The 23124-nt window shown below is 43.6% G+C and overlaps 1 protein-coding gene across 1 annotated transcript; it reads left to right on the top strand.

Moving 5' to 3' along the window:
* The first annotated feature begins 879 nt into the window (after positions 1-879).
* ehd1b (EH-domain containing 1b) lies at positions 880-22536 on the top strand. Its single transcript, XM_031571736.2, has 5 exons — positions 880-1717; positions 9035-9132; positions 17667-18079; positions 18443-18607; positions 20500-22536. The coding sequence occupies exons 1-5, from the start codon at positions 1317-1319 to the stop codon at positions 21019-21021; spliced, it is 1599 nt and encodes a 532-aa protein (XP_031427596.1). The 5' UTR covers positions 880-1316; the 3' UTR covers positions 21022-22536.
* Positions 22537-23124: the final 588 nt, after the last annotated feature.

Raw genomic sequence — 23124 nt, 5'->3', positions numbered from 1 at the left:
GGTTTTCCCAATTTTTGTATTTGATCAAAATTGAAGTCCTCACAAGATTGGCCCCTGGAGAGCAATTACCAGAAAAGAAAACACAAACATAAAGTAAAAAAGACTCTCAGTTAAGTTATACCCTCACAGCAGTGATCTGCTCTGTTCTCAAAGGTCTTTGAAGCCAGTGGCTGCAACAGTGGCAAACATGAGTCAGGGGTTGCAGCCCAATCTTTCTCCCTGTCTCCTCTATCTATCCTAGTCTAGTGCTTACAAGGGCAAAAAGGGCATGCTGAGATGATCTGATAGAAAGAGAGAAAAGTTTTTAGACTTCACTAAAGCCAAAGCCTTTTTACAGTTGCTCCAAGATGGTGTGGCATGGATGAAACTATGGGAGTGCTTACATTTTCCAGACTGGAATTCAACCAAAGAGATTACTCAACACTGACCAATCGTGTTGGAGAGCCGATGACTGTTGGACAGTGACCATCTGTCTCTAGATTAGCACACATTATGTCTCAGTATAGGTCCTTGACATATAGGCTATAGGCTACATGTCTTCAAAATAAAAAAATGAAAAAACCAACCAAACAAACAAAAAACAGCCACATTAAAACATGAATAAAACGAGTTAAGGGAACTGAATGAATACATATCACTGATAGAAATTACCATCTAACCATCTAACCATTTTCAGTCGGTCTTAAACTGTCAAACTTTATCAAGACGTTAAGAAATATGAAATTGGAAAGTTCCTTTCATTAACGTAAAGTAATTAACATGTACAATTGGAACCCGGGTGGTGATTCTTCATATTTCAAATACATCGAAGGCTCTATACACGGACCTTCATTGGGATTTCCTGGCCAGCTCGGGCTTTTATTTTGACGGGTCTTTCCGGTTACTCTGACGCCGATACACCCAACTGGAATTTTGCAGCCAGCGGTATCGGGACATTTTCACTCAAAGAACTCAGGAGAGGTGGGAGCAGCAGTGCTCTATACGCTAAGTCCAACTGACAGGGGAGAGTCTTGGGTTAAAAGCCTTATTAGTTTTGCTGTTTCATTTTTTAACAGATTTTTGTTTGAGCGTAGCAAACGAAATTCAGTTGATGTCTTTTTGCCCGCTAGTCAACCTACCACGCTGGCAATTTAACTTAGCGAGCTAACGTTACACAGACGGGGCAACAGACTAACGTTAGCTAGCACCCCTTATTTTGATCGAAACGAACAGTTGCTTAACAGCTTAGTGTAACGTTCCAAACAGACGAATTAAGATAGCTGAAGCTATAGCAGTTTACCAGAGAAGAACGCCTAGTCAGTCAATTATTCAGCACCATGTTCAGCTGGTCAAATAAGGACGGGAAGAAAAAAGATCCCGAACTATTTCAAACAGTCTCGGATGGGCTTAAACGACTTTACAAAACCAAACTCTTTCCCCTAGAAGACGCCTATCGCTTCCACGATTTCCACTCACCGGCTTTAGAAGATGCTGATTTTGACAACAAGCCTATGGTGCTTTTGGTCGGCCAATACTCCACAGGCAAAACTACATTCATTAGGCATCTTATGGAGCAAGATTTTCCTGGTATGAGGATAGGCCCCGAACCTACCACCGATTCTTTCATTGCGGTTATGCATGGAGACCAAGAGGGACTGGTGCCAGGCAATGCACTGGTTGTTGATCCCAAAAAACCCTTCCGAAAACTTAACGCTTTTGGAAACGCGTTTTTAAACAGGTGAGTCTTTTTTCTTTAAGGCAGCCTTTTCTGCAATCTCTCTGTGTAGTGGCATCTGGTAAAATGTACCACGCTAGCTACATCATAGTGCATCACAATGTTTTGTTACCCTAGGTGTCCATTGCTTCAGAGCTGTGGACACCCACAGGCTAGCTCGCTAGCTACATTCGCTGACAAAACGGTACTATGGCCAAGTGCTAGCAAATTAAGCTAAACGTGTAACATTAATTAATTGAATTAACGGGTTGGGTTATATCTTGCATGAACAAAGCATTTCCACTGATGTGTATCCCTATTTCGAAGGCAGAGTAACGCTATTTTCAATGACAATGAATGAAAGAAAGAGGTGGGGTTGACGCCCAACAGAAGCGTCCCCGCTTCTCTGGGTGTCACGATGACATTGAGTTTCATCTCTCTATAGTTAGGAAGGTTTGCCATGTGGTGTATCATTGTCAGACAATACTTCTCTGGCTTTCTTTCTGTAGGCAGCTTTACATTTTTTTGAGCCATCTGTATTGGTTCACAAAAAGATATGATGTAAAGAGTTTTGGAAGGTACTTTTCATAGCTATTAAGTCATGTGGGGAAATCAGACTTTAACTGTTGGAGTGATGGAAAACGTATTAATACTTATATTCTTTAAATTGATATAAATGGTTAATCTGCCCTATAGAAACTATGAAGACTGGCGTTGCAGCCTTGAAGCTGTGAGGAAATCAGCTAGAAATGTCTCTGGGAATCTCCTGTGCTCTGTAATCAGCACCAAAAGTTCAACATGGGCCGACTGTCAACCAATCTGGGAAAATGCAAAGAGATGGACATCCCCACATGCCTATGCACCTCTCTTTGCATGGAGGATGGGCTCTTAAAGCCGCCTCCACAAGTAAAAAAAAAGTAAGGGATTGAAAGGAGAATTAAAAAAAATAAAGTTAGCAGTGAGGCTGATGACAAGTTAAATATTCATGCTAGTGTAATGCAGTGCCTCCCTCTGGCAAAGCCTCTGTCCTGCTCCTCTCAGGGCTAGCTTGATGGCCTTAATGTATTACCATGACCTCTGAAGCAGTTGTAATGCTTTAGCTCTTCTTTCTTTCACTCTTTCTTTCCCTCTGGATTGATAAAGTATTAGCCAGTGTTCACTTTAGACATCTGCATTTTTTTATTAGCTTTGGTCTGTGGCAGTGTCATTTTGAAACACTGTCGATTTTTCTTTTTTTCTCTCACAAATCAGCATTTGTGGCGCATGGGATTCCCTGGATTTCCTGTCCATAAGCTGTCAATCTCTCTCAGCAATGTGACCCAAGCTGACTCTGCACAGCTTTGTTCAGCTGCTCTCCTCAAAGGAAGGAGAGCCTTTGTGTCAGTCCTTATGGAAGAACCGCCTTATTGTCAGCAGTCTCTGTTCAGTGCCCTGTTTAGGTTTTAAGAATAGAGTTAGGGCTACCTCTGGACCAATGGAGAGGACCTCTGACGCTTCCTAAAAGGTTTAAAGGCAGATTTAAGAGTCAGGATAACCAGAATCACAGCTGACCTGATTTGGTCTTTAGCGAGACTGAAATAAGATATTTTACCAACTGCGTGTGACTACGTGTATACACATTTCACAGCCTCATGCATGCATGACACTCAAATCCTCCCAACTGCTAGTGCCATGTGACCAAGAGCATTCTTTGCCATTGTCTTAACAGTCATGGGCATCTGAGTCACTCATTATCTCTGTATATATGCAGGTAGTGGATCCGGATCTAGCTGGAGCGTATAGCCTGTTCGACCTCTGTTTTGCATTGCACAGGCCCGTACGAGCACAGATGAAATCTGTGACTGGATATCATATTCCAAGACCAGACACAATCATACACACTTCAGTGTTGCTCCAACAAAATCGTGTTAGGACTTGCCAGGAAAGAGGCGGGACGTATAGCAAACTATGGCATGTAGGTGAGGTTGCTATCGCAGAATGCTCTTGTTTGGGGCATAATGTAGATTTGTGTGAAAAGTCTGGAAAAGCTTGTACAGTGCGGAGACCAGATTCATGTGGATCAGCTTATTGCTACCAGGTCCCAACCCTTTCACACCTTTGTCCTTTAAGCATAGTACAGGACACAGGGGCACCATGCCAAGCACCCTTCTTCTGAAAAAGTTTCACATTGTCATTTTTCTGAGATTCTGTTCTGCTTTTCTGTTTTTGAAAATCTTCAAAGTGACCCCTGCTTTCCTGGTCTGAGACCTGGGGTTTTGTGGTTATATGATTAGGGAAGAGAAAAAAAAGTCAGTCGTTTTGTATTCGCTGTGTGCTACAACTCCTATAAACCCGGGAACTGACTCAGCGCTTTCACATAATTGTAGTCAAATGGCCTCTTTCTCTCTCTCTCTCTCTCTCTCTCTCTCTCTCTCTCTCTCTCTCTCTCTCTAAAAAGTGTCGTCTGCATGCATTTCTTGTAGGGCTTTTTTGACCTGAGTATTTCCTTTGATTCTGCTGTGGCAGAAAGAAGCCCTACTTGTTACGTACTGGTGCTGCTGGGACAACTGCCTGTTTCTTGATAGACTAGTCCAGTCAGGTAATGATCAGGTGAGCTGAAGGTGACTGAAATAATGTCTCAAGGGTATTTGCCCTCAGTCCCCCCTCCCATTCCTCCTTTCTGTCTGGCACACGCACACTTTCACATTGACATACTTACCTCACCTACCTCCTACATGTTAATTAACATAGGGCTTGCAACTGTAAATACTCCTCCTCGAGGTACTCCAGGCACCGTGAGTGTGTTTGACAGGCTGGGCTGTTTTGGGGGGCTCCCCTGGGGCTGTCCCGTGCCTCTCTGAGCCGTCTCTTGTGTTTTGAAGCCCTGTTCGGCTCCTTGGCAACAGGCACACATGGAGAGAAGAGACCAGCGTTGGCTGGCAAGCGCAGCCAAGAACGTGAAGAATGCACGAGGCCGGGTAAATGTGGAGTGAGTGAGTGTTGAGGAGGCTGGGGGCAGGATTGGGGAAGGGGCGGGAGAGGGTTGAGGAGGCTGGGGGCAGGATTGGGGATGGGGCGGGAGAGGGTTGAGGAGGCTGGGGGCAGGATTGGGGATGGGGCGGGAGAGTGCGATGGTATGAGAAAGAGAGAGGAAAAGAGAGAGAGAGAGTGGGGGGGGGGACTAACTGACAGAAAAACTTGTAGGATGAGAGTGATCGAAGGGTGGAGAGAGCAACTGAAGGGGTGAGGGTCTGTTTTTTGCATGACTTCAATCTGCAAGCATGCGGTGAAAAAGGGGAAAAGATTAGTGTGAGGGGTTGGAATGGAGGGCACGATTACGGGTGTGTGAGTTATGTACGCACAGGCACAGATAAGCAGAACACATGCAGGGTTTTTCCTGGGTCAAAATGGGTCTTCGGTGCTCAAATTTTTTTTTTCGCGCTAAGCGCGCACAGTCTGTTGTTACCATGTCACCTTATTAGCTTACATGTTACCATTTCATAAATAATGGAGGATATGCTTCAGGAAATCATTTTGCTTACACTTTAGATTAAAATAGATAGGCTAATAGATTGACAATAGTCCAAGCCCTATGGTGCTATCATGTATGGTTCAAAGATTATCAAGGTTTACCTCTACATATGCAAACTACTGAAATGTATATCAATAAAATCTAGAACTAACCAGTGGTCAGAAATGTAACACACAAATTATGAAATTCAAGTTTATCTATTATTACTATTCATTTTTATTATACAAACCTACATACCATTCTTTTTGTTTTTATTATTAAAACTGTCCACAAATATGTTTAATAGTGTGTTTAACTTCTATTGGCCCACCAATGGAGGCTGCGTTGGAAATCAAACTTTTGTCAGCATTTTGAGTGGACATTTAATTTGCATTTGTACAGGTGTATTCGTGCACGTCGGGCTGGCCCTCGCAGCGGAACGACAGTTTACAACCGCACCGGTTTATTTATCAATGATAATATTAATATTATTATATTCGAGATGCAACACAAATCTATCCGCTCTCCTCCGAACGAGCTGAGCTTTCATTGATAAACCAATGCGGTTGTCTGCCTCTCCCGAGGCCCCGCGGTCTACTGGTACTCGTTCAAACGGGTAGACACATCAAATAATAGCCTACACCTGTGTATGTCCTCAACATAGCAGATATTTTAATACATTGAAAGCCATGAATACTGAAAATAGAATGTTATGCTCAAAATCAGCGCCGACTGATGAAGTCAGGATGCATACGCAAGTTGACTGATTGGCAGCTGGCCGCTCTGTCCATTCGCGCACCTCACAGTTGCGTATTGTTCAGACAGGAAGACACGCTTAACAACTCGATTACTATTGATCAAAACATAACGAGGTTTCGGCTGTAGCCTATACTTGAAACATACTATTGAGACCATATTCGCTTACATGCATTGCACGCGTGATGAATTGCCAATCATTGAACAGAGGCTGCTCCTAGCTTGCCAGTTTAGAGAAGACGTTGGTTTGAATTTGAGCAAGCAGCTAGCTAGCAGTTGCGGACATTATCTAGCTAGCTAGCAGTTGCCTACAATATCTTAAAAAAATACTTTGATAGTAGGCTTAGTGTTTTATTTAAGCAGTGTGTTTGTGTACCTATACATCCTATGTGTGATGGTTAGAATATTAATGCCATATACAATAACTCACTTATGAGAGCTATCCAAAGATTGGTGGCTGCCTTAATGTACTGTATTTAGCAGTCAACCTCCCTTACTCTGTACGTTTAGATGCTTTACAGGTAGCTGTAAGCCATTAGATGCATGAGAAATAATTCATATCTATAAATAACAGCTCACCTTTATCTTTTTAACCAGATTTGTAAACAGGTCGCGATCAATATTTTGCAGTAGCTACAATAGGCTACCTTGGTTAAATATCGAATTACGGTAGATGCATGCTAGCATTGCGCTAAATAATTAAGACAGCTAACATTAATTAGTGGTGTTAACATAAAGTCAGTTATTGTATATGTAAGGGATAATGTATTGTCCGGAGGTCATTATCCAAAAATAAATCCCGACGGGGCGAACAACACCCCGACCCGACGGACAATACATTATCCCGCTTATTATACGGTTACTTGCCAAAAACTATAGAAGACATTCCTCCAAAATACCTCTTTTTAATGATTTAGTTGCCGTTTCGTGATTTCCGCTAAGAAATAAATAGTTCTTCAAGCAAATAGAACTTTTAAGTTTCAGGTGTTGCGTAGCAACCCATTACTTGCTGACTTCAAATTACAATGAGTCTGTTACGTTAAATGACCGGACTACTTGCGGAATGATATGAAAGATGTGAATTAGAAGCAAAAAAACCCGTTGCCAATGACAGCGGTCAATATCTTTTCGCAGCGGTGAATATCAGGAAATATTCACCGGCGAACGTTGGGATGGCCCATTCAAATCAACGGAACTTTTTGGAACATTCTGAAGAGCCGTATAATAAGGCATTAATATTATTCTAAAACACCTTCACTAGTTGTTTTAACCAGATTTGTAAGCAGGTTGAAAACAACATTTTTTAAGTAAAGTCCCTTGGTTTAAAACAGCTAAAAGCTAGCTACATTAAGTTGCTTGCTCAAATCTCAAATCCAAACCAACGTCTTCTCTAAACTGGCAAGCTTGGAGCAGCCTCTGTTCAATGATTGGCTCAGGGGGTGGGAGGTGGGATGCGCCCTTGAAGTCGACGGTGAGGGCTCAAACACTATTAAGCTGAATTGCGCCATGAATGACAGCTTTTTTTTTTTTTTTTATCGCAGACTTTTTTTTTTGCCTTATGCTACGTTTCCATTTGGACGATATTCGTGCCGCTCTCATTGGGAATGAATGGAGACGAAGTCCCGTCCGACGCGCAACGAACCGTCGACGCCTCCCTTCCAAAGTTGACGAACCTTTAACTCTATGCAAATGCGGACCAGGCGGTAACCAATCAGTTTGACGTGTTTGAGAATTGACAGCTGAAGTTGTGCAGATGGGCGGGAGTAATCAAAAAAATCAAAGCAAGATGGCGGAGTCTCAGGATTCTGTTACTGGGAAATATTTTATGTGAATAAAGGTGAATACAGGTGTTCACACGACTTTTATATGTCTACATCGACTCGGTTTGTTGTTTATATACTACACGAACACTGTCAGGGCAAACAGAATATTGTAGGTCTTATCTGAAGCTCTCGAACATTATTGTTAGCTTGCTGCTAACACTTTAATTGAAGATCAATGTAGAAGCTAGCTGGTTTGTAACCTGTAGCCTCATCGGTGCGTTTTGCCTCTGGTATGTGTGATATCGTGATTTAACTGGCTGATATAAATGAATCAGAGAACACAAATGTATAAAGGAATACATTTAATAGATAAGTAAATGAATGAGAGCACGAGTGACAGCCGCAACATCTATCATATTTTCATGACTTCACAAGCTAATCTGCTATATTAGCGCTGCACTGCAACCGAACTTGCTACTTAACAGAGAAACATGATTTTTCTGACAATGCCCCCTAGACGAAATACCGGCTGCCGATAATTCGCCTGAATGGAAACGTAGAGTTAGGCGCTCGCGATTTGTTGTAGGCGCTCGGGAAAACGGCTTAGGCACGCGCCCAAATTTTCTCTATGCAGGAAAAACCCTGCACATGGCTTCATGGAAAAGGTGAGAAACGGGTTTAGAGTGAGAATGTTTGCCCAAAGAAGAAGCTCAGCCTAACCTTGTGCAGCCTTGCAGAAGTGCACCTTAGGAAAGGGGAAGATGGCTTTGCATTGTGGCCCCAGCCATAGTGTGTGCACACTCACACTCACTATTCTAGATGGCACAATCACTTACTGTTTTACTTATCGTCTCACCACATTCAGAATGTGAAAGACATGTTTGCAGCGGAAAAAAAACACTCCACTCTCCCCACTTCAATGCTGCTTGCACTTGGCCAAAGGGCAGCATATGGTTTTCTGTCTTATATTGGAAGGTCTCCAACAACAATAATGTTGCTATTTAAGGCTTGCTGGAGCGCTAAGGGGAGCCTTTCTGCTTATTGTCCTGTAGTCTTGCTGCGCTCTCAAGCAGCATGGACAGCCAGGTCTGTGACATGGAAGGCCACAAGCAAACCGTCTTAGCCAGCAATTGTCAAAGAAATCTCCGTGTTTGACACTTGTGTGCTCGTGGTTATTATGATGAAGAATACGTTTGATGCACATTGCGGTTGATTGTTTGCAGATGGTTTTCGCTGTTGTCTTGACAGAGTTGACAGAGTGTGTGTGTGTGTGTGTGTGTGTGTGTGTGTCTGTGTGTGTGTGTGTGTGTGTGTGTGTGTGTGTGTCGGCAGGTTTGTGTGTGCCCAGATGCCCAACCCCGTGCTGGAGAGCATCAGCATAATTGACACCCCAGGAATCCTGTCAGGAGAGAAGCAGAGGATCAGTAGAGGTGAGTGATTGTAGCCCTTTCTTTCTCTTTCTACCCCCCCATCTCTCTCTACCCTCCCCCCCCATCTCTCTCTACCCTCCCCCCCACCTCTCTCTACCCTCTCCACTCTCTCCCTGTCCCTTTCACCTGTTTGCTTTCACTTCCTCTCTTCGTTATCTTCTATATCTTAGTCTCAACTTTCACCACTCTTTCATTTTGATTTCTACTTTCTGTCTTGACTGGTTTGTCTGGTTTGTGCTTGGCTTCTTCAGTTCCCTCACTGTCCATATTTAACCTTAAGTGTGTTACGCTTCCATCAGCCAGAACCACACAATAAACCGCACACAACAGTTGCTTCATTTCACACTCTAAATGGCCACATTCAAACACTGTGGACACACCCTCAGCCACAGAGGGAACCGTAATTGAATTTGCTGAATCTTACCCCCACATTACAAGGAGAGTATTTTTAGCTGTCCTGTTTATATTATCGCATAACTATGCTCTCTGTGCTGTATATGTCTTATTCCTGTGTGTGATTCTGTGTGTGTGTGTGTGTGTGTGTGTGTCTGTATGTGTCTGTACTTGATTGTGTGAGATTATGTGGAAATATTATACATGTGTTGGTGTGTATCAGATACACTGACAGTCCCTGAGGATTCAAATGTGTGTGTGTGTGTGTGTCCGTCTGTTCTGTGAATCATAGTGAGTGGTGTGTGTTTTATTTTTTTGAGGTGCTCAGTGTCTTTCTGAGGTGACTTCCTGTCCTGCTATCCTGTGTGTGAGTGTGTGTGTGTGTGTGTGTGTGTGTCTGTGAGAGAGAGAGAGTGGATGTGTGCACACGTGCCTGGCTTTGGGAGACCAGTGTGTGTGAGTGGCACCCTGAGATAAATGCTCCGACAAAGAGTGGGGCCACATCGGCCAGGAAACAGACGCTGCCGCTGCGCTAGTCCCCAGGGTGGGGCCAGGGCCAGGGCCAGGGCCAGAGAGATACACTCACTGCACGGATCAGGAAGTGTGTGTGTGTGTGTGTGTGTGTCTGTGTGTGTGTGGTACAAATGCATGTTTGTGCAAGAGTAGGTGACACTTGACTGATCCTGGGAAAGGACAGCTTATATTAGATGTGTTTTGATTTTTCAGTCCTCTATGCAGACTAGGTGGTATAGGGTTCACACCCTTCCAAAAACAAATTAGAATCATTAGCCATGTTTGGAGTATCATTTTCTTCGGTAATGTAAAATTAAATGTCTTTATTAGGTTTTAGTCTTGTATCTACAAGATATGACTAACATGATGTAACTAGTGACTTCCTTTCATAGGTTAAAAAGAAGTTGTGGCAAAATGTTAAAAAAAAAATGATATCTAAACTACATGAAGATCAGTTATTAAGGCGGTAACAGTGTATTGGTGCAGAATTACCCAATAAATTAATAAAATGCCAATGACTTTGATCCCAAACTTTTTGTGGTGGCGCAGTGGATCCCTGGAAACAGGCTTGGGAAACCCTGTGACCAAGGTGTGTGCGTGTCAGGGCACGCCTAACTGTAAAGGCTTTATTTATGAACGAGAACCCTGACCCCGGGATCTGGAGAAGGCGGTTTGTAGAGTACATTCCTGACTGCTCAGTTGTATTTCTCACACTGACGCGGGACTTTCATGTTCTGCTTCTCCGCTCTGACTTTTCAGTCTGAGAGTTGGCCTTCACACGTTCACCCTCCCGTTAAGCGGATCGAATCAAATCGGGTCCTTGTGATTCGTCTTTTTAGCCGTTAGCGACTGAATTGCCAACTCAATAAACGACCCTGTAGTGACACTGACTTGTGGTCAGTGAGAAGAAGTGACATTTCTCACCAAGACCGACTGAAGTCTGGTGCAATAAGGAAGCCATTCAGTAAGTCTAAGTGTAAGAGCTAAGCTTGGGGTGGGGGTTCGCCAACATTTTGTCTCCTTGTCATTGTTGAGGAATGGATGACCCTGTGACACGCTGGCCTCTGCTTCCACTGTGAAAGTCAGGGAATGAGTGGGTGAGATCAAAGGTTGGTGACAGTGTGGTGCTAGTACAGGATGGGACTGTGAACAGCATGCGTCATCACTAAAGACACGTCACCACAATCTGCCTGAACCCTACAACTTGATTTCACATATAACTAATCTCATAGGTTACCATAGGTTTTATTCAGAATTGATGGCTATACCTGGCCACTTATCCTGTGATCTTAATTTCTCAATGATTGTGCCGTTGGTTTCATACCATATGGTCTGAGTGGGAATCATCCTATAGCTACAGAGGTGGAAGGAAGGATATAGGCTAGTTGTGTTTTGTTTCCTACCTTAGGTATATGTCTACACACACACACACGCACACACGCAGCCTATATATAGTGTGTGTGATGTTTGACAGGAGATGGGGGTAGGTTTTGCCTCATTTTCTGCCCAGGTTGTGAAAACATTACTCCTTTTGAAGAGTGTGGCGAACAGAAAGATGAATGGAACTGGAAACAAATGAACTCTGTAGGTTGTGAGGTCCCGTGTGTGCGTGCACCAAAGCACCCACCCAGTCCTGTACTCACATCCTAATGACCTTCTTCCGCTTCTGAAAAGCTGTAATTGTTATAGCCTGATGTAGTTGTTAATAGAATCAGCCCTGTTATAATAATTAGCCAGGCATGGAAAATATGAACAGATCACTTTTCCCTCAGTTTGGCTTGTGTTCACACGTCACCGTTTATGTCAACTAGCTATGTCAGTTATCGCACAGTGTCAAACATCGGCCATTCTGTTAAACAATCAAAATGCTAAGTTTAATAATGGATTAACAATCTATAACTTCAGTTTAATAATGGAGTCACATGACAACGCCGTCCCATAATTAACACCGTTACGATATGTTATTTGTCTCTGGACTTCAATTTCTAATAGGTTTGGTAAAACACACACACGCACACACACACACACACACACAGAATCCAGAGGAAACTTAGACAAGCATCAGAGTGAGGCCATGGTGGTGGCTAGCCCATTGTCTGTGTGTGTTGAGTGGCACCTGTCCAAATAAATGCTCTCACTTGTCCCCTCTGTGCACACATCTCCTCCTTCCCAACCCCATCCACTGGTCATTTTTCCTCCATTTCCCCTCACGAACACACACACTCACACACTCTCTCTCGCTTCCTCTCCTCCTATATGACATCACATGAAGAGAGCTCTCATTGATCTCCCCTCTTGCCTGTCCCACACAGCGGGCTTGGCTTTTGTCTCACATGATGGTGACATATAGTTTATTTTCTCAGCTTGAAGAAGATATGAGGCTTTCAAATGTTTCAATTTCTTATTATGGGATAGAATTTTACGTGGAAATCCCAAAAGAGAAAGGATTATTAAACATCAATGGATACGTTGAAATGATGGATGCCTTCAACAATTATGCTGAGTTGATTCCATACCCTTAGCCGTGTTTTCACGATTACTTTCTTTCCCCTCCAGTGCACCCAAAGGTGAACACACACTTCCTGTTTAGTGTCCTCCATTTTCTGTCGGCCCGGTCAGGAGGGTAGTTAATAATCTGCTCAAGTCTGCTGACTCCATTCTGGCCGTACTCTGTTTCTAAGCCCATGGGTGCCTTCACATCCAGTTAGTCATGAAACAGAGGCTGCTAAAGTGCCACAGCACCTCCTGCCAGAGAGACGCTCTCAGGTAGAGAGGGAAAGAGAGAAGGGGGGGGGGGGGTAGCGCCATCTGTTCAGATGCCAGGTGTGAAGCCTGTTGACTTGAGTCTTCTTTTTTTCAGAGCCATTAACGTGGATAACGTAAATAAGTTTGTGTGCAAACATTTTATTCCCTCGTCAGAGGTCATGTTTGCAATCGCCTGCCAGGCTTCTCTGGAAAGCCGTTCTCTCTTCGTTAAAACAATACGTCAAATGTACAAACTGGTCCGACCCAAAACAAAAAACCCACTGAAATTCTTTGTTTTTGGTTTTTGTTTGTTTCGCAAATGATGCTGGCGGTGTTTAGATTGTCCTGATGACCTTGTTGATGACCGTGAGGAGAGTGTCGTTTTGAATTTACGCCTTCCTTTGTTTACTGTATACGCTCTGAAATTGTGAAGTGCCCCGCATTTTGTTTAAGTGGCTTCACGAGTTTCGGCAGGCTGTTGTCTTCAACTTGGATCAGATGGCGCTTGGCAAAGGAAGCCTTCATTTTGGCGCATAGCTGTCCCGACGTTCACACTGCGAGTGATTGCACACATATGGATTAGCAGGGACAACAGATGCTTTATGCAACGTGGCTCGTTGAAGGACGTCATCGCATCATCATTGTCTCCATGCCAGAACAGCGCAATAATGTTGTTTTTCTCTTAGGAAGTATGTGAGCGCCGCAAGCATCCCCCAGTACGCAACACCCCTTTGGCACTCACCAACACGTAGCCTCTCAATGAGCAAGCATTCCAAAGAGTTCCCTAACAACCGAGTGGCTGCGCCAAATAGTGATGTCGTTCTAGGCGTTAAGTGCTATCGAGCATAGTCAGTTTTTAAAAATCCCTGTTCCTGAACGTCCGCTAAGATCCTTCCTTTCTGGAGTTTTTCCACTCCCCGGGCGCTCTGTTATTGGAAAAGACCCTGTGGTGTTGAAAGGTGACCATCCGCTAAGCACAGATTAGCTAATTATTACTGAGGTTAGCCAGTACCACTCCAAATGGCTACATTCCTTTAATGTAATATTAAAGGTTTTTTTTCAGTCTATGTGAAAGGCCACATATGGCCTGTGTGAAGATTATGAAGTTGGTGCTGTGCAAACATGTATGAAGTATGTGTATGTGTGCGAGAATGAGAGTGTCTCAAGCTTTTACAAGCACTTTTCCTGTCAAGAACTTGACATATAGGCTATGCAGTTGATCCAGAACTAAAGGCAACATGATAGTTATGCGTCCTGGCACAAGATCATCAAGCCCTTAACACTAATCATACTGATAAAACAAGACGGCATAAGTTAGTTCACATAAGTCAGAAAAGGACCCTATTCTGATTTCACAATCAATCTCAAGTGGGAAGTGGGGAAAGCCAGAAAACATCTACATTCAGGTCGAGTCTTATATTTTGAGCACTGAAGCAATGAAAACTGAAAGCCAGGTGTGATGAGGGAAAGGCCAGAAAGACATTTGAGAGGCAACACTCCAGAACTTTCCAAGTCCTCGCTTCTCATTTCACTTTCATTATGTTTTGCTTTCAGCTTGTGTGTATTTGGGAATGCATGTGTTCCCCTCTCCAGCTGCGAGTCAGGGTCCACGCTGTGTGTGTGTGTGTGTGTGTGTGTGTGTGTGTGTGTGTGTGTGTTCGTTCTCTCTCTCTCTCTGATTAACCAAATCTGACATCACTGTCTGGGAAAGCTCTGGTCTGTGTGTGTGTCTCTGGTCATGAGGCAGACGTCAGAGCAGGAAGTGGCCTGCTGATTAGTTTCGGTCCTTGTCAGCATCTCTGCTGCTGAGATCTGGTCACGGCGGGGCCAGATCTGCACCTCGATGGCTGCCGTGCCTCCAGGCCATCAGCAGTGCAGTAGTAAGGCAGGGCACCACCCAATCACGCAGATAGCGTAACATGGAGCATGTTTGCAGTGAAAACTGGAGGAATAGTGGCGGCGTGGAGGCTGTATGTACAGTGCATACAAACCGGCCGGCTCACACTCAGACAGCTGGGCTGCTCTATTTCCGTCCAGCACCCTGGAGGCTGGTGTCAGTTTACTACGAGCTCACAGTGTGGGACAGCAACGCAGTGGGTCACTACACAGCAAACTTTCTACCCCTGAGGCCTCTCTCTCTCTTTATCTCTCTCTCTCTCTCTCTCTCTCTCTTTCCCTCTCTCGTCTCTCGTCTCTCTCTCTCTCTCTCTCGCTCTCTCGCTCTCTCCTGGTCCCTTTCACCTGTTCTCTTTCACTTCCTCTTTTCGTTATATTTCTTTTATATCTTCGTCTCAACTTTAATCTTTCTTCTCTCCCCCCCCCCTCTCAGATGAGTATGCATTCTGTGTAACAGCAGTCAGCCACACATCTGTGCATTCATGACATGTACTCGGCCCCTCATGGACTCTGAGGCATCCCTTTTAAAACCTTTTTATTTGGGCCTGATGAAAGGCATGCACTTAAGCTCCGAGCATTTGTTTCTGTTCGGGTGGTGTCATGAAAAATGTTAGCTGTCCCTCCAAAATAGCAATAGGCCTCATTTATTTCAGGAACATACTTATATGGACATTTTAGTGTGGTTTAAGAATGCTAGTACAGCACCAGCTGGAAATTGTTGGTGTTGCGCTTATTTGTAAGCATTTGTAATTTTTTTCAGTTACATAGATGAACATTCCCTGAACTGACTTAAGTGTGATTAGACAGGGGTGGGCTATCCCAGAATGCCTCACAGGGAGATTTCCTTTTGGAAAATGCTGAGAGGAAGGAACTAGAGGGGAGAGGGGTGACATGTTATCGAGGAAAAACAGGAGAATACCTTCCATCTGGGCACACCCTCCCCTACAATGTGCGTGTGTGTGTGCGTGTGTGTGTGTGTGTGTGTGTGTGGGTATAAACGTGTGGATGTACATGTGTACATCTTATCAGGGCTCCCTCTCAGCTGAGCTTACCCAGTTCTGCCGTTAAACATCTGGAGGTCGTTCCAGAAAAATCCCCCAGGAATACTCCCTGAGGGAACTCCCTTGTTGTTCTGCCTATACAAAAAAAAACAAGAAATTAAATAAGGAGGGAGGACTGAATATTTTCATATATCTTTTCGTCCTCATATACTCCCCCACTTTCCCCATGGAGACCATGTAAACTAGATGATACAGATGGCCTCTTTGGCAGGCAGTAGTTTTTTTTTTTTTTTTTTTCATCAAATTACCTTGCACTTCCCGTTTGATCTCTTCCGCTGCTTTATGTGCTGAAGCCACTCCTGCGTTTGTGCTGTTTTATGGGATGAAAGATAAGAGAGTCTTCAGGTTGGACTTTGGTAAGGTTGGGACCAGTCGAGGTCACTACTGGCAACCTGCTGACATTGGCAGAACTTTGACAGAGAACATGAAGTTCTTCCTACTCTATTTAAGGAAGTTTGTAGATTTTAACAGTTGTGATTTTCTACATAATAAACGAAATACTCAGCACAAAGCATAATTCTGTTTTTAAGGATTATGAGGATGGAAATACAAATCAAACTAATTTGTGGATACTGTCGTAAACCTATAGATTAATCTTATATTGCACTTGCTGACACCGTCCTCTTGCACAAGATGGTGGGGAATGGTTAATTATTAAAGGTAGTACTTATTACTGCTAGTACTCAGTAGTAAAGTCATGGGAAATGACTGAAGCCTTCTTGTCGATCACCATGATTAATTCACAAGGACGAACAAGCAGTATGTGGAAAAGGTCCACGATGTTATCACTCAACTTCCCTCCAGGAAGAACACAAATGACAAGTGATCATTTTTTGTTAAAAACAGCTATTTGTGGAACTGGAGACGAACGCAGTGCATTTCCCATAGCGGTAGCCATATATCACACTCTGGCTCGTCCTCATTCCAAAAGCATTTCCAAACAGACAGGCACACGCACACACACACACACACACACACACACACACACACACACACACACACACACACAGGCAGGCACGCGCACATGCATGCACTCACACCCTTGATGTTCCGTTGTCCGGGTCAATCTCCCTGCTCTGCCTCCTCCCCCCCCCTGCTTTGGCCTTGTGACCTCCTGATAAAGACGACCTTGTCACCGAGTCAGACAGGGGAGGTGGTCAGCACAAGGAGGCAGCGTCTCCGTCCGTTCCAGTGCGGATGTTCCTGGGGTTCCTTCCTGTTTTGTGACAGTGTCAAGAACATGTGTGTGTTTGTGTGCATGCGTGAGTGAGGAGAGGGACAGCCTGGACTCGGAAGGCTCCCATCTGAGGGCACCTCCCTGGCTAGCTGGTGTCATACTGAGACAACAGCGGGAGAATGGATGAGGCGCTTATTTGGTCCGCCGTTTCCTGCCACAGGAAAAACAGAGAGTCTTTTTTTTCTTCATTGTGTAATTGTTACCTGTTTGTGGCTGTTAGACACCCAGAGCGATGCAGAGTGCCTCTAGGCTTGAAGGCCGGCCTCAGGAAGTGCCTGGGTGGCATTGTCAGCAGAGCTGATGGATATTCACTTGGGGAAGCCAAACACACTCGTGACACGGCCACAGAGGAGCAAACATAAAATGAGGATGTTCCTGACACAAGGCCTTGACACTATATCATTACTGTAATTCATATGCATTACCAAGTACAACATGGCATGTTCAGTTGGAAATGGAGTTTGATATAGGGTGATGGGGGCTTCCTCTTCCTTTATCCCTTGCACCCAGTCAGCTAAACAGTCTCCTCTCTTCCTGTGCTTCTCTGTTCTATCTCTATCTATCTATCTATCTATCTATCTATCTATCTATCTATCTATCTATCTATCTATCTATCTCTATCTATCTATCTATCCATCCATCCATCTATCTATCCCATCTATCTATCTATCTATCCAACCTCACCCCAGGTTATGACTTTGCCGCCGTGTTGGAGTGGTTTGCTGAGCGTGTGGACCGCATCATCCTCCTCTTTGACGCCCACAAGCTGGACATCTCGGACGAGTTCTCCGAGGTGATCCGCGCCCTGAAGAACCACGAGGACAAGATGCGCGTGGTGCTCAACAAGGCCGACCAGATCGGCACGCAGCAGCTGATGCGCGTCTACGGCGCCCTCATGTGGTCACTGGGCAAGATCGTCAACACGCCCGAGGTCATCCGCGTCTACATCGGCTCCTTCTGGGCAAACCCGCTGCTCGTGGCCGACAACAGGAAGCTGTTTGAGGCCGAGGAGCAGGATCTCTTCCGCGACATCCAGGGCCTGCCCAAGAACGCCGCCCTGAGGAAGCTCAACGATCTCATCAAGCGCGCTCGCCTGGCTAAGGTAGGTGTCGAGACGCTCAGGGGCTGAGGCAAGGCCTCTCTGAGTCACAGTCCCATTCATCTACAGGGCAGTGCTCTGTCTTTGGCACTGTCTTGCAGTGTTTCAGGAAACCGTTTGATGGCTGAAGAATGGGAGGATGTCATAAAAGAGCAATGTTTAAAATGCAAGTTGATAGTTCCCAGGTTAAACACTATAATAGTAATAATAATAATAATAATAATAATATTAAGAGTAATGTTTTATTTTGGTACTCAGCTGGACAGGTTTCATTCTCTCATATGGAGGTGGAAAGATTGAGCCAAACTACGTTGACATGGCAACGACAGCAGCCAGGTTTATATAAGTGTCATTTGTCTTCTCCAGGTCCATGCCTACATCATAAGTGCTCTGAAGAAAGAGATGCCCAACATGTTTGGGAAGGATAACAAGAAGAAAGAGCTCATTGCTAACTTGGGTGAAATATACATCAAGATTGAGAAAGAACACCAGATTTCGCCTGGTGACTTCCCCAAGCTGGCCAAAATGCAGGTAACGGCAGGACAAAGTAAACCCTTCTTTCTCACTCCCATTAGCATTGGAAAACAAGTTACAGTCTATATCCTGAAAAAAATATTGCCACTTGTTTAATGCTGGTCATTTCAACATAAATTATAAAAGCACTTTACGTACTCTTGAAAACTAACCAAGCGTGGCCACTGAAGAAGGAATTGTGGATTTAGCAGACAGAATCGATATCAATTGTGTCATTAGATTTGTTTGCAGGATGTGAATAAGACACTAGATGAAAAAGTATCATTTGAGAAAATGATGACTCACATAATTAACTGGACGTTGTCATGCAATGACAGATTTAAGAATCCGCCCACTCCCACTGGTCATTCAATTTTAGTCCATTTGTTTTAATTTACTGAATGCAATCCATCTGCCTTGCTACAGACCAACGCCAAGCCATTAATGAGCCAAATAATGCTTGCTCCAGACTAGGGATGGGCATAATTAATCGACGATCGATTAATTGATCATTAAGAATTTCCTCGATGAAATAATTTTTTCATCGATTAAAACTAATGCATGTTCTGTTGCGTTGTGTGCGTGTAATTTATTTATTTTAGGGCTGTCAAAGTTAACATTATTCTATGAGATTATTGTGGCCGAGATTAATGCAATAAAATATTTGAACGCAGTTAACGCAACTTTGTTTACTTCCGGTGCGCGTTGACCCATGGCACGAAACTGCCGCGTGTCTGCAGTCAATTTAGATAGAAGAGACCGAGACGGTAGTTGAAGATGGAGAGAGCTGAGGGATTGTTGGGCGGAAAGTTTCTGTTTAAGAGGCAAAATGACAGAACAATCGACAAAACTAAAGTTGTATGTAGCATTTGTCAAGCTGAATGTAGCTATTACAGAAGCAGCTCGTCTTTAAGTTATCACCTTAATGCAAAGCACCCGACAGAAAGCAGTCCCAGGTTAGATGGTCGCCAACCCACACTCCACGACTTCTCTAGGAAATTAACTAGACCAGTCCGTGAAAAGGTTACCAACGCTGTAACAGTTTTGGTTGCCGGTGACTGTCGGCCCATCAACATAGTTGAAGACGGTGGGCTGACTGAGGTGATTCGAATTGCTTCAGGGGACAATTCTTACGATTTACCGTTGTGTCTCGCATATATTCCTTGTATGACAGCGAGAGAGCACGAAAAAAAATACAATTAAACAACAGTGTCTAAAATACACGCTGTCTGAAGTGATTACTCGTCTGTCTGAAGATTTAGTCTCGAGAAGAAAACAAACTTTTAATCACGATAAATCTAGATGAATGAATTTCAAAATGTGAGATTAATTAGTTAGAGAGAAAAAAAAAGTTGTGTTTATGAGCACCGGCTTCTAGCTGTCGGCTCCGCTGCTTAAGAGTACAGCAGCGCATATTTTCAAGTGTAACCATTGAACGGATCCCGTTTAACTGCCACAAGAGATGTCCATCTTGTAAGTTTAACTGCCACAAGAGTTGTTCATCTTGTAACAAAAGATCTCAATGAGGAAACACGCTGTGTTTTTTTCTATTTTCACTGCATTTTAATATAGCCTATAAATAGTTAATTTTAATATAAAAATATTAATGATTAATCGAAAATCGATCGTTAATTCTCCCGACGATCGATTAAGACAATTTAATCGAATGCCCATCCCTACTCCAGACACTGGCTGCTAAATCACCAATCATGGGTGACTATAAAAATACCAAGAGATCTATTTTCCTCTCTCAAACAAAACATCAAGATGTGTAAAAAATAAGTCAAATAGGTTTGTTTGTGATGTGAATTGACATGTTTAGATGTAGATAATCTAAAATAACCTAACACTCCTTTTACTGAATCTATGCGATATATATTGACATGCCTGTGGTCTTTTCCATGTTGTAGGAGATCTTGGCAGGACAGGATTTCAGCAAGTTCCAGCCAATGAAGCCCAAGCTCATTGAGGCAGTGGAGGACATGCTGGCCAACGACATTGCTAAGCTGATGACCCTGGTACGGCAGGAGGAGGCAAACATGCCCAGCCATTCGGTCCAGGGTGGCGCCTTCGAGGGCACCATGAACGGCCCGTTCGGCCACGGCTACGGTGAGGGCGCAGGTGAGGGCATCGACGAGCTGGAGTGGGTGGTGGCGCGCGACAAGCCCACCTATGACGAGATCTTCTACACGCTGTCGCCTGTCAACGGCAAGGTGTCTGGCGCCATGGTCAAGAAGGAGATGGTCAAGTCGAAGTTGCCCAACACGGTGCTCGGAAAGATCTGGAAGCTGGCTGACGTGGACAAGGACGGCTTCTTGGACGACGAGGAGTTCGCCCTGGCCAACCACCTCATCAAGGTGAAGCTGGAGGGCCACGAGCTACCCGGCGACCTCCCAGAACACCTGGTGCCCCCCTCCAAACGGGGGATGTAGACAGAGCCGAGCAGAGCAGGCAGCGACGGCGGTCTTTGAGCCAGGGTGGGGTGGGGTGGGGTGGTGTGGGAGGGGTTAGATTCTGAGAGGGAGTCAGGCGTACAGGTTTGCATTCCAGAATCCTCAATGTTACAAAACATCCCAAACAACATGCCTGTATGGGGGAGTACACACACATGTAATCTACTGGGATATGTCTTAAAAAACAAAACAAACAAAAAACGGAAGCATTTCTCTCGTAACTAAAATGTTTTGATCGTTGTGGTGCCTTGAATGCAGCCTTTGGGGTAAGTGGGGATTTCACAAGGGAAGGTTTTGAAAGGTGAAGATGGAGTTAGTAAAATACACCATATAAAATAACCATAATTAAAAAATGAAAATAACTTTTTAACTTATTCAACACCTGAATTCCAGTGCTGTGATATTATAGTATGACCCATTATCACCACTATTATTCTTAAAGCTTTGGGGCTGCAATCTAAGCCTAAACTGAAATGGTTTCATAAGTACCATTCTTTTGTCATTGAAAATACTCTGCCACAATGTATGCAACAATGTATGTATGCAAAGAGTTGTTGACCGAGAACCTGCTATGAAATGCATGTGAAAACCCCTTTAATCTAAACATGAAAAAGTCTACCATCTTCTAGATGTCAATGTAGTTTTCTTTCAGGCTATTCTCTTGGAGAAGGTTGAGCCCTTGTCACGACACTCCTCAATGTCAGAATCAGCAGTGGAACAATCCCTCAACAAGGGACTTATTAAAAGGGCCCTTGTGTAGTGGGAGAAAGGAGAATTTTGTCTGTGAGTGTGCGTGTTTCGCAGTGTGCATGAATGTCTGTGTGTGTCTGTGTATATGTGGGTGTCTGTGTGTGCTGGTAACATCTGACTGGGTCCATGTGTAGTCTCTAACACATACGTCTAATTAAAAAAAGCAATGATTTCCACCCTCAATATGATTTGTTTTTGACTAGACTAGAGTTATCAAAAGGCTGTTTAGAACTTAGTATAGACACACTTTTAATGTACAGTCACATGCATAACAATGTTGTTATCCCCAAATAAAGAAATGTTATTACACAGGCCTTGAAATCAGTGGTGAGATATTCAGTTATGTTATGACAGAATTCAGCCTTTCTGATGCTACACTCATCACAATCTATCTGTGTGCTGAATCAACTGTTGCCCGCATTAAGTCCGCGTGATGCACATTGACATAAATATGGAACTTCCATTTTTTTTTCCTGACTGTTCTTCAGTGTAGATGTTTCACAGGCCTTTCCAAAGATTTTCTTGTTTCCAAATTACAAATAAATGACTGTGTAATTTTGAAGTTAACATTCTCTGCTTGTATGTTCTCTTATGTTTCGTAGAACACCACTGTTTTTAAAAAGACCTGTTTTGAAGCAAAGTGCCTCCAATTGCAACAAAATGAATAGTACAGCAGCCATCCTATAAATAATGTTCATATGTATATGTTTTAGTCTATTTTGAAATAAAAATGTATCACATTAACATTCTTCTTTTCGGTTCAATTCATGTGTACATTGTCTGTTACCGTCTCAGTAGTGAACAAGTTTAATACTCTTTGCCATATCATCAGTGCCCCCTGCTGGATTTAAGTCTACATTTTATAAATAAATATCCTTTGTCCATAGACTGAGTGTACACAAAATTATATTTAATTGGCCTGTATTTTTATGGAATTCAGATTTCACGGTTTTTATGTGCTAAACCTTCATCATTCACCAGCAGTTGTAGTGTGTTGAATATTTTGTGAGGTGCTTTGGAGGAAAGCCATTCGAAAGGTTTAAACTCTACCAGAAGACCATGGATAGTCATATTTTCCCCAAAAAGGTAGAAAAAGTAAAACAAAATGTCTTGCCATCATAATAGCCTGTCAGTTGTACTACCCAACAACCTCAGGCACAAGTGTGAAATGGGCGCAGGAACTATCAGTGTATTGCTGCAACCTACTGCTATTAATATATGTTCATAAATAACCGGTGCTGGTTTTTTTATAATTAGATTATTTTGATAACTGCAGTTTGCTTGATGGAAGCCTTTCATCTTTCATCAAGAACAAGTCATTAGTGTAATTAG

This window comes from Clupea harengus, chromosome 8 (genome assembly GCF_900700415.2).
Source record: "Clupea harengus chromosome 8, Ch_v2.0.2, whole genome shotgun sequence".
NCBI lineage: Eukaryota > Metazoa > Chordata > Actinopteri > Clupeiformes > Clupeidae > Clupea > Clupea harengus.
This window is presented reverse-complemented; position numbering and strand designations above follow the sequence as displayed.

Coding starts and splice junctions, on each gene's coding strand:
- ehd1b (XM_031571736.2), top strand. CDS start 1,317: ATGTTCAGCTGGTCAAATAAGGACGGGAAGAAAAAAGATCCCGAACTA. Junction 9,133..17,666: donor GAAGCAGAGGATCAGTAGAG/GTGAGTGATTGT, acceptor ACCTCACCCCAG/GTTATGACTTTGCCGCCGTG. Junction 18,608..20,499: donor CCAAGCTGGCCAAAATGCAG/GTAACGGCAGGA, acceptor TCCATGTTGTAG/GAGATCTTGGCAGGACAGGA.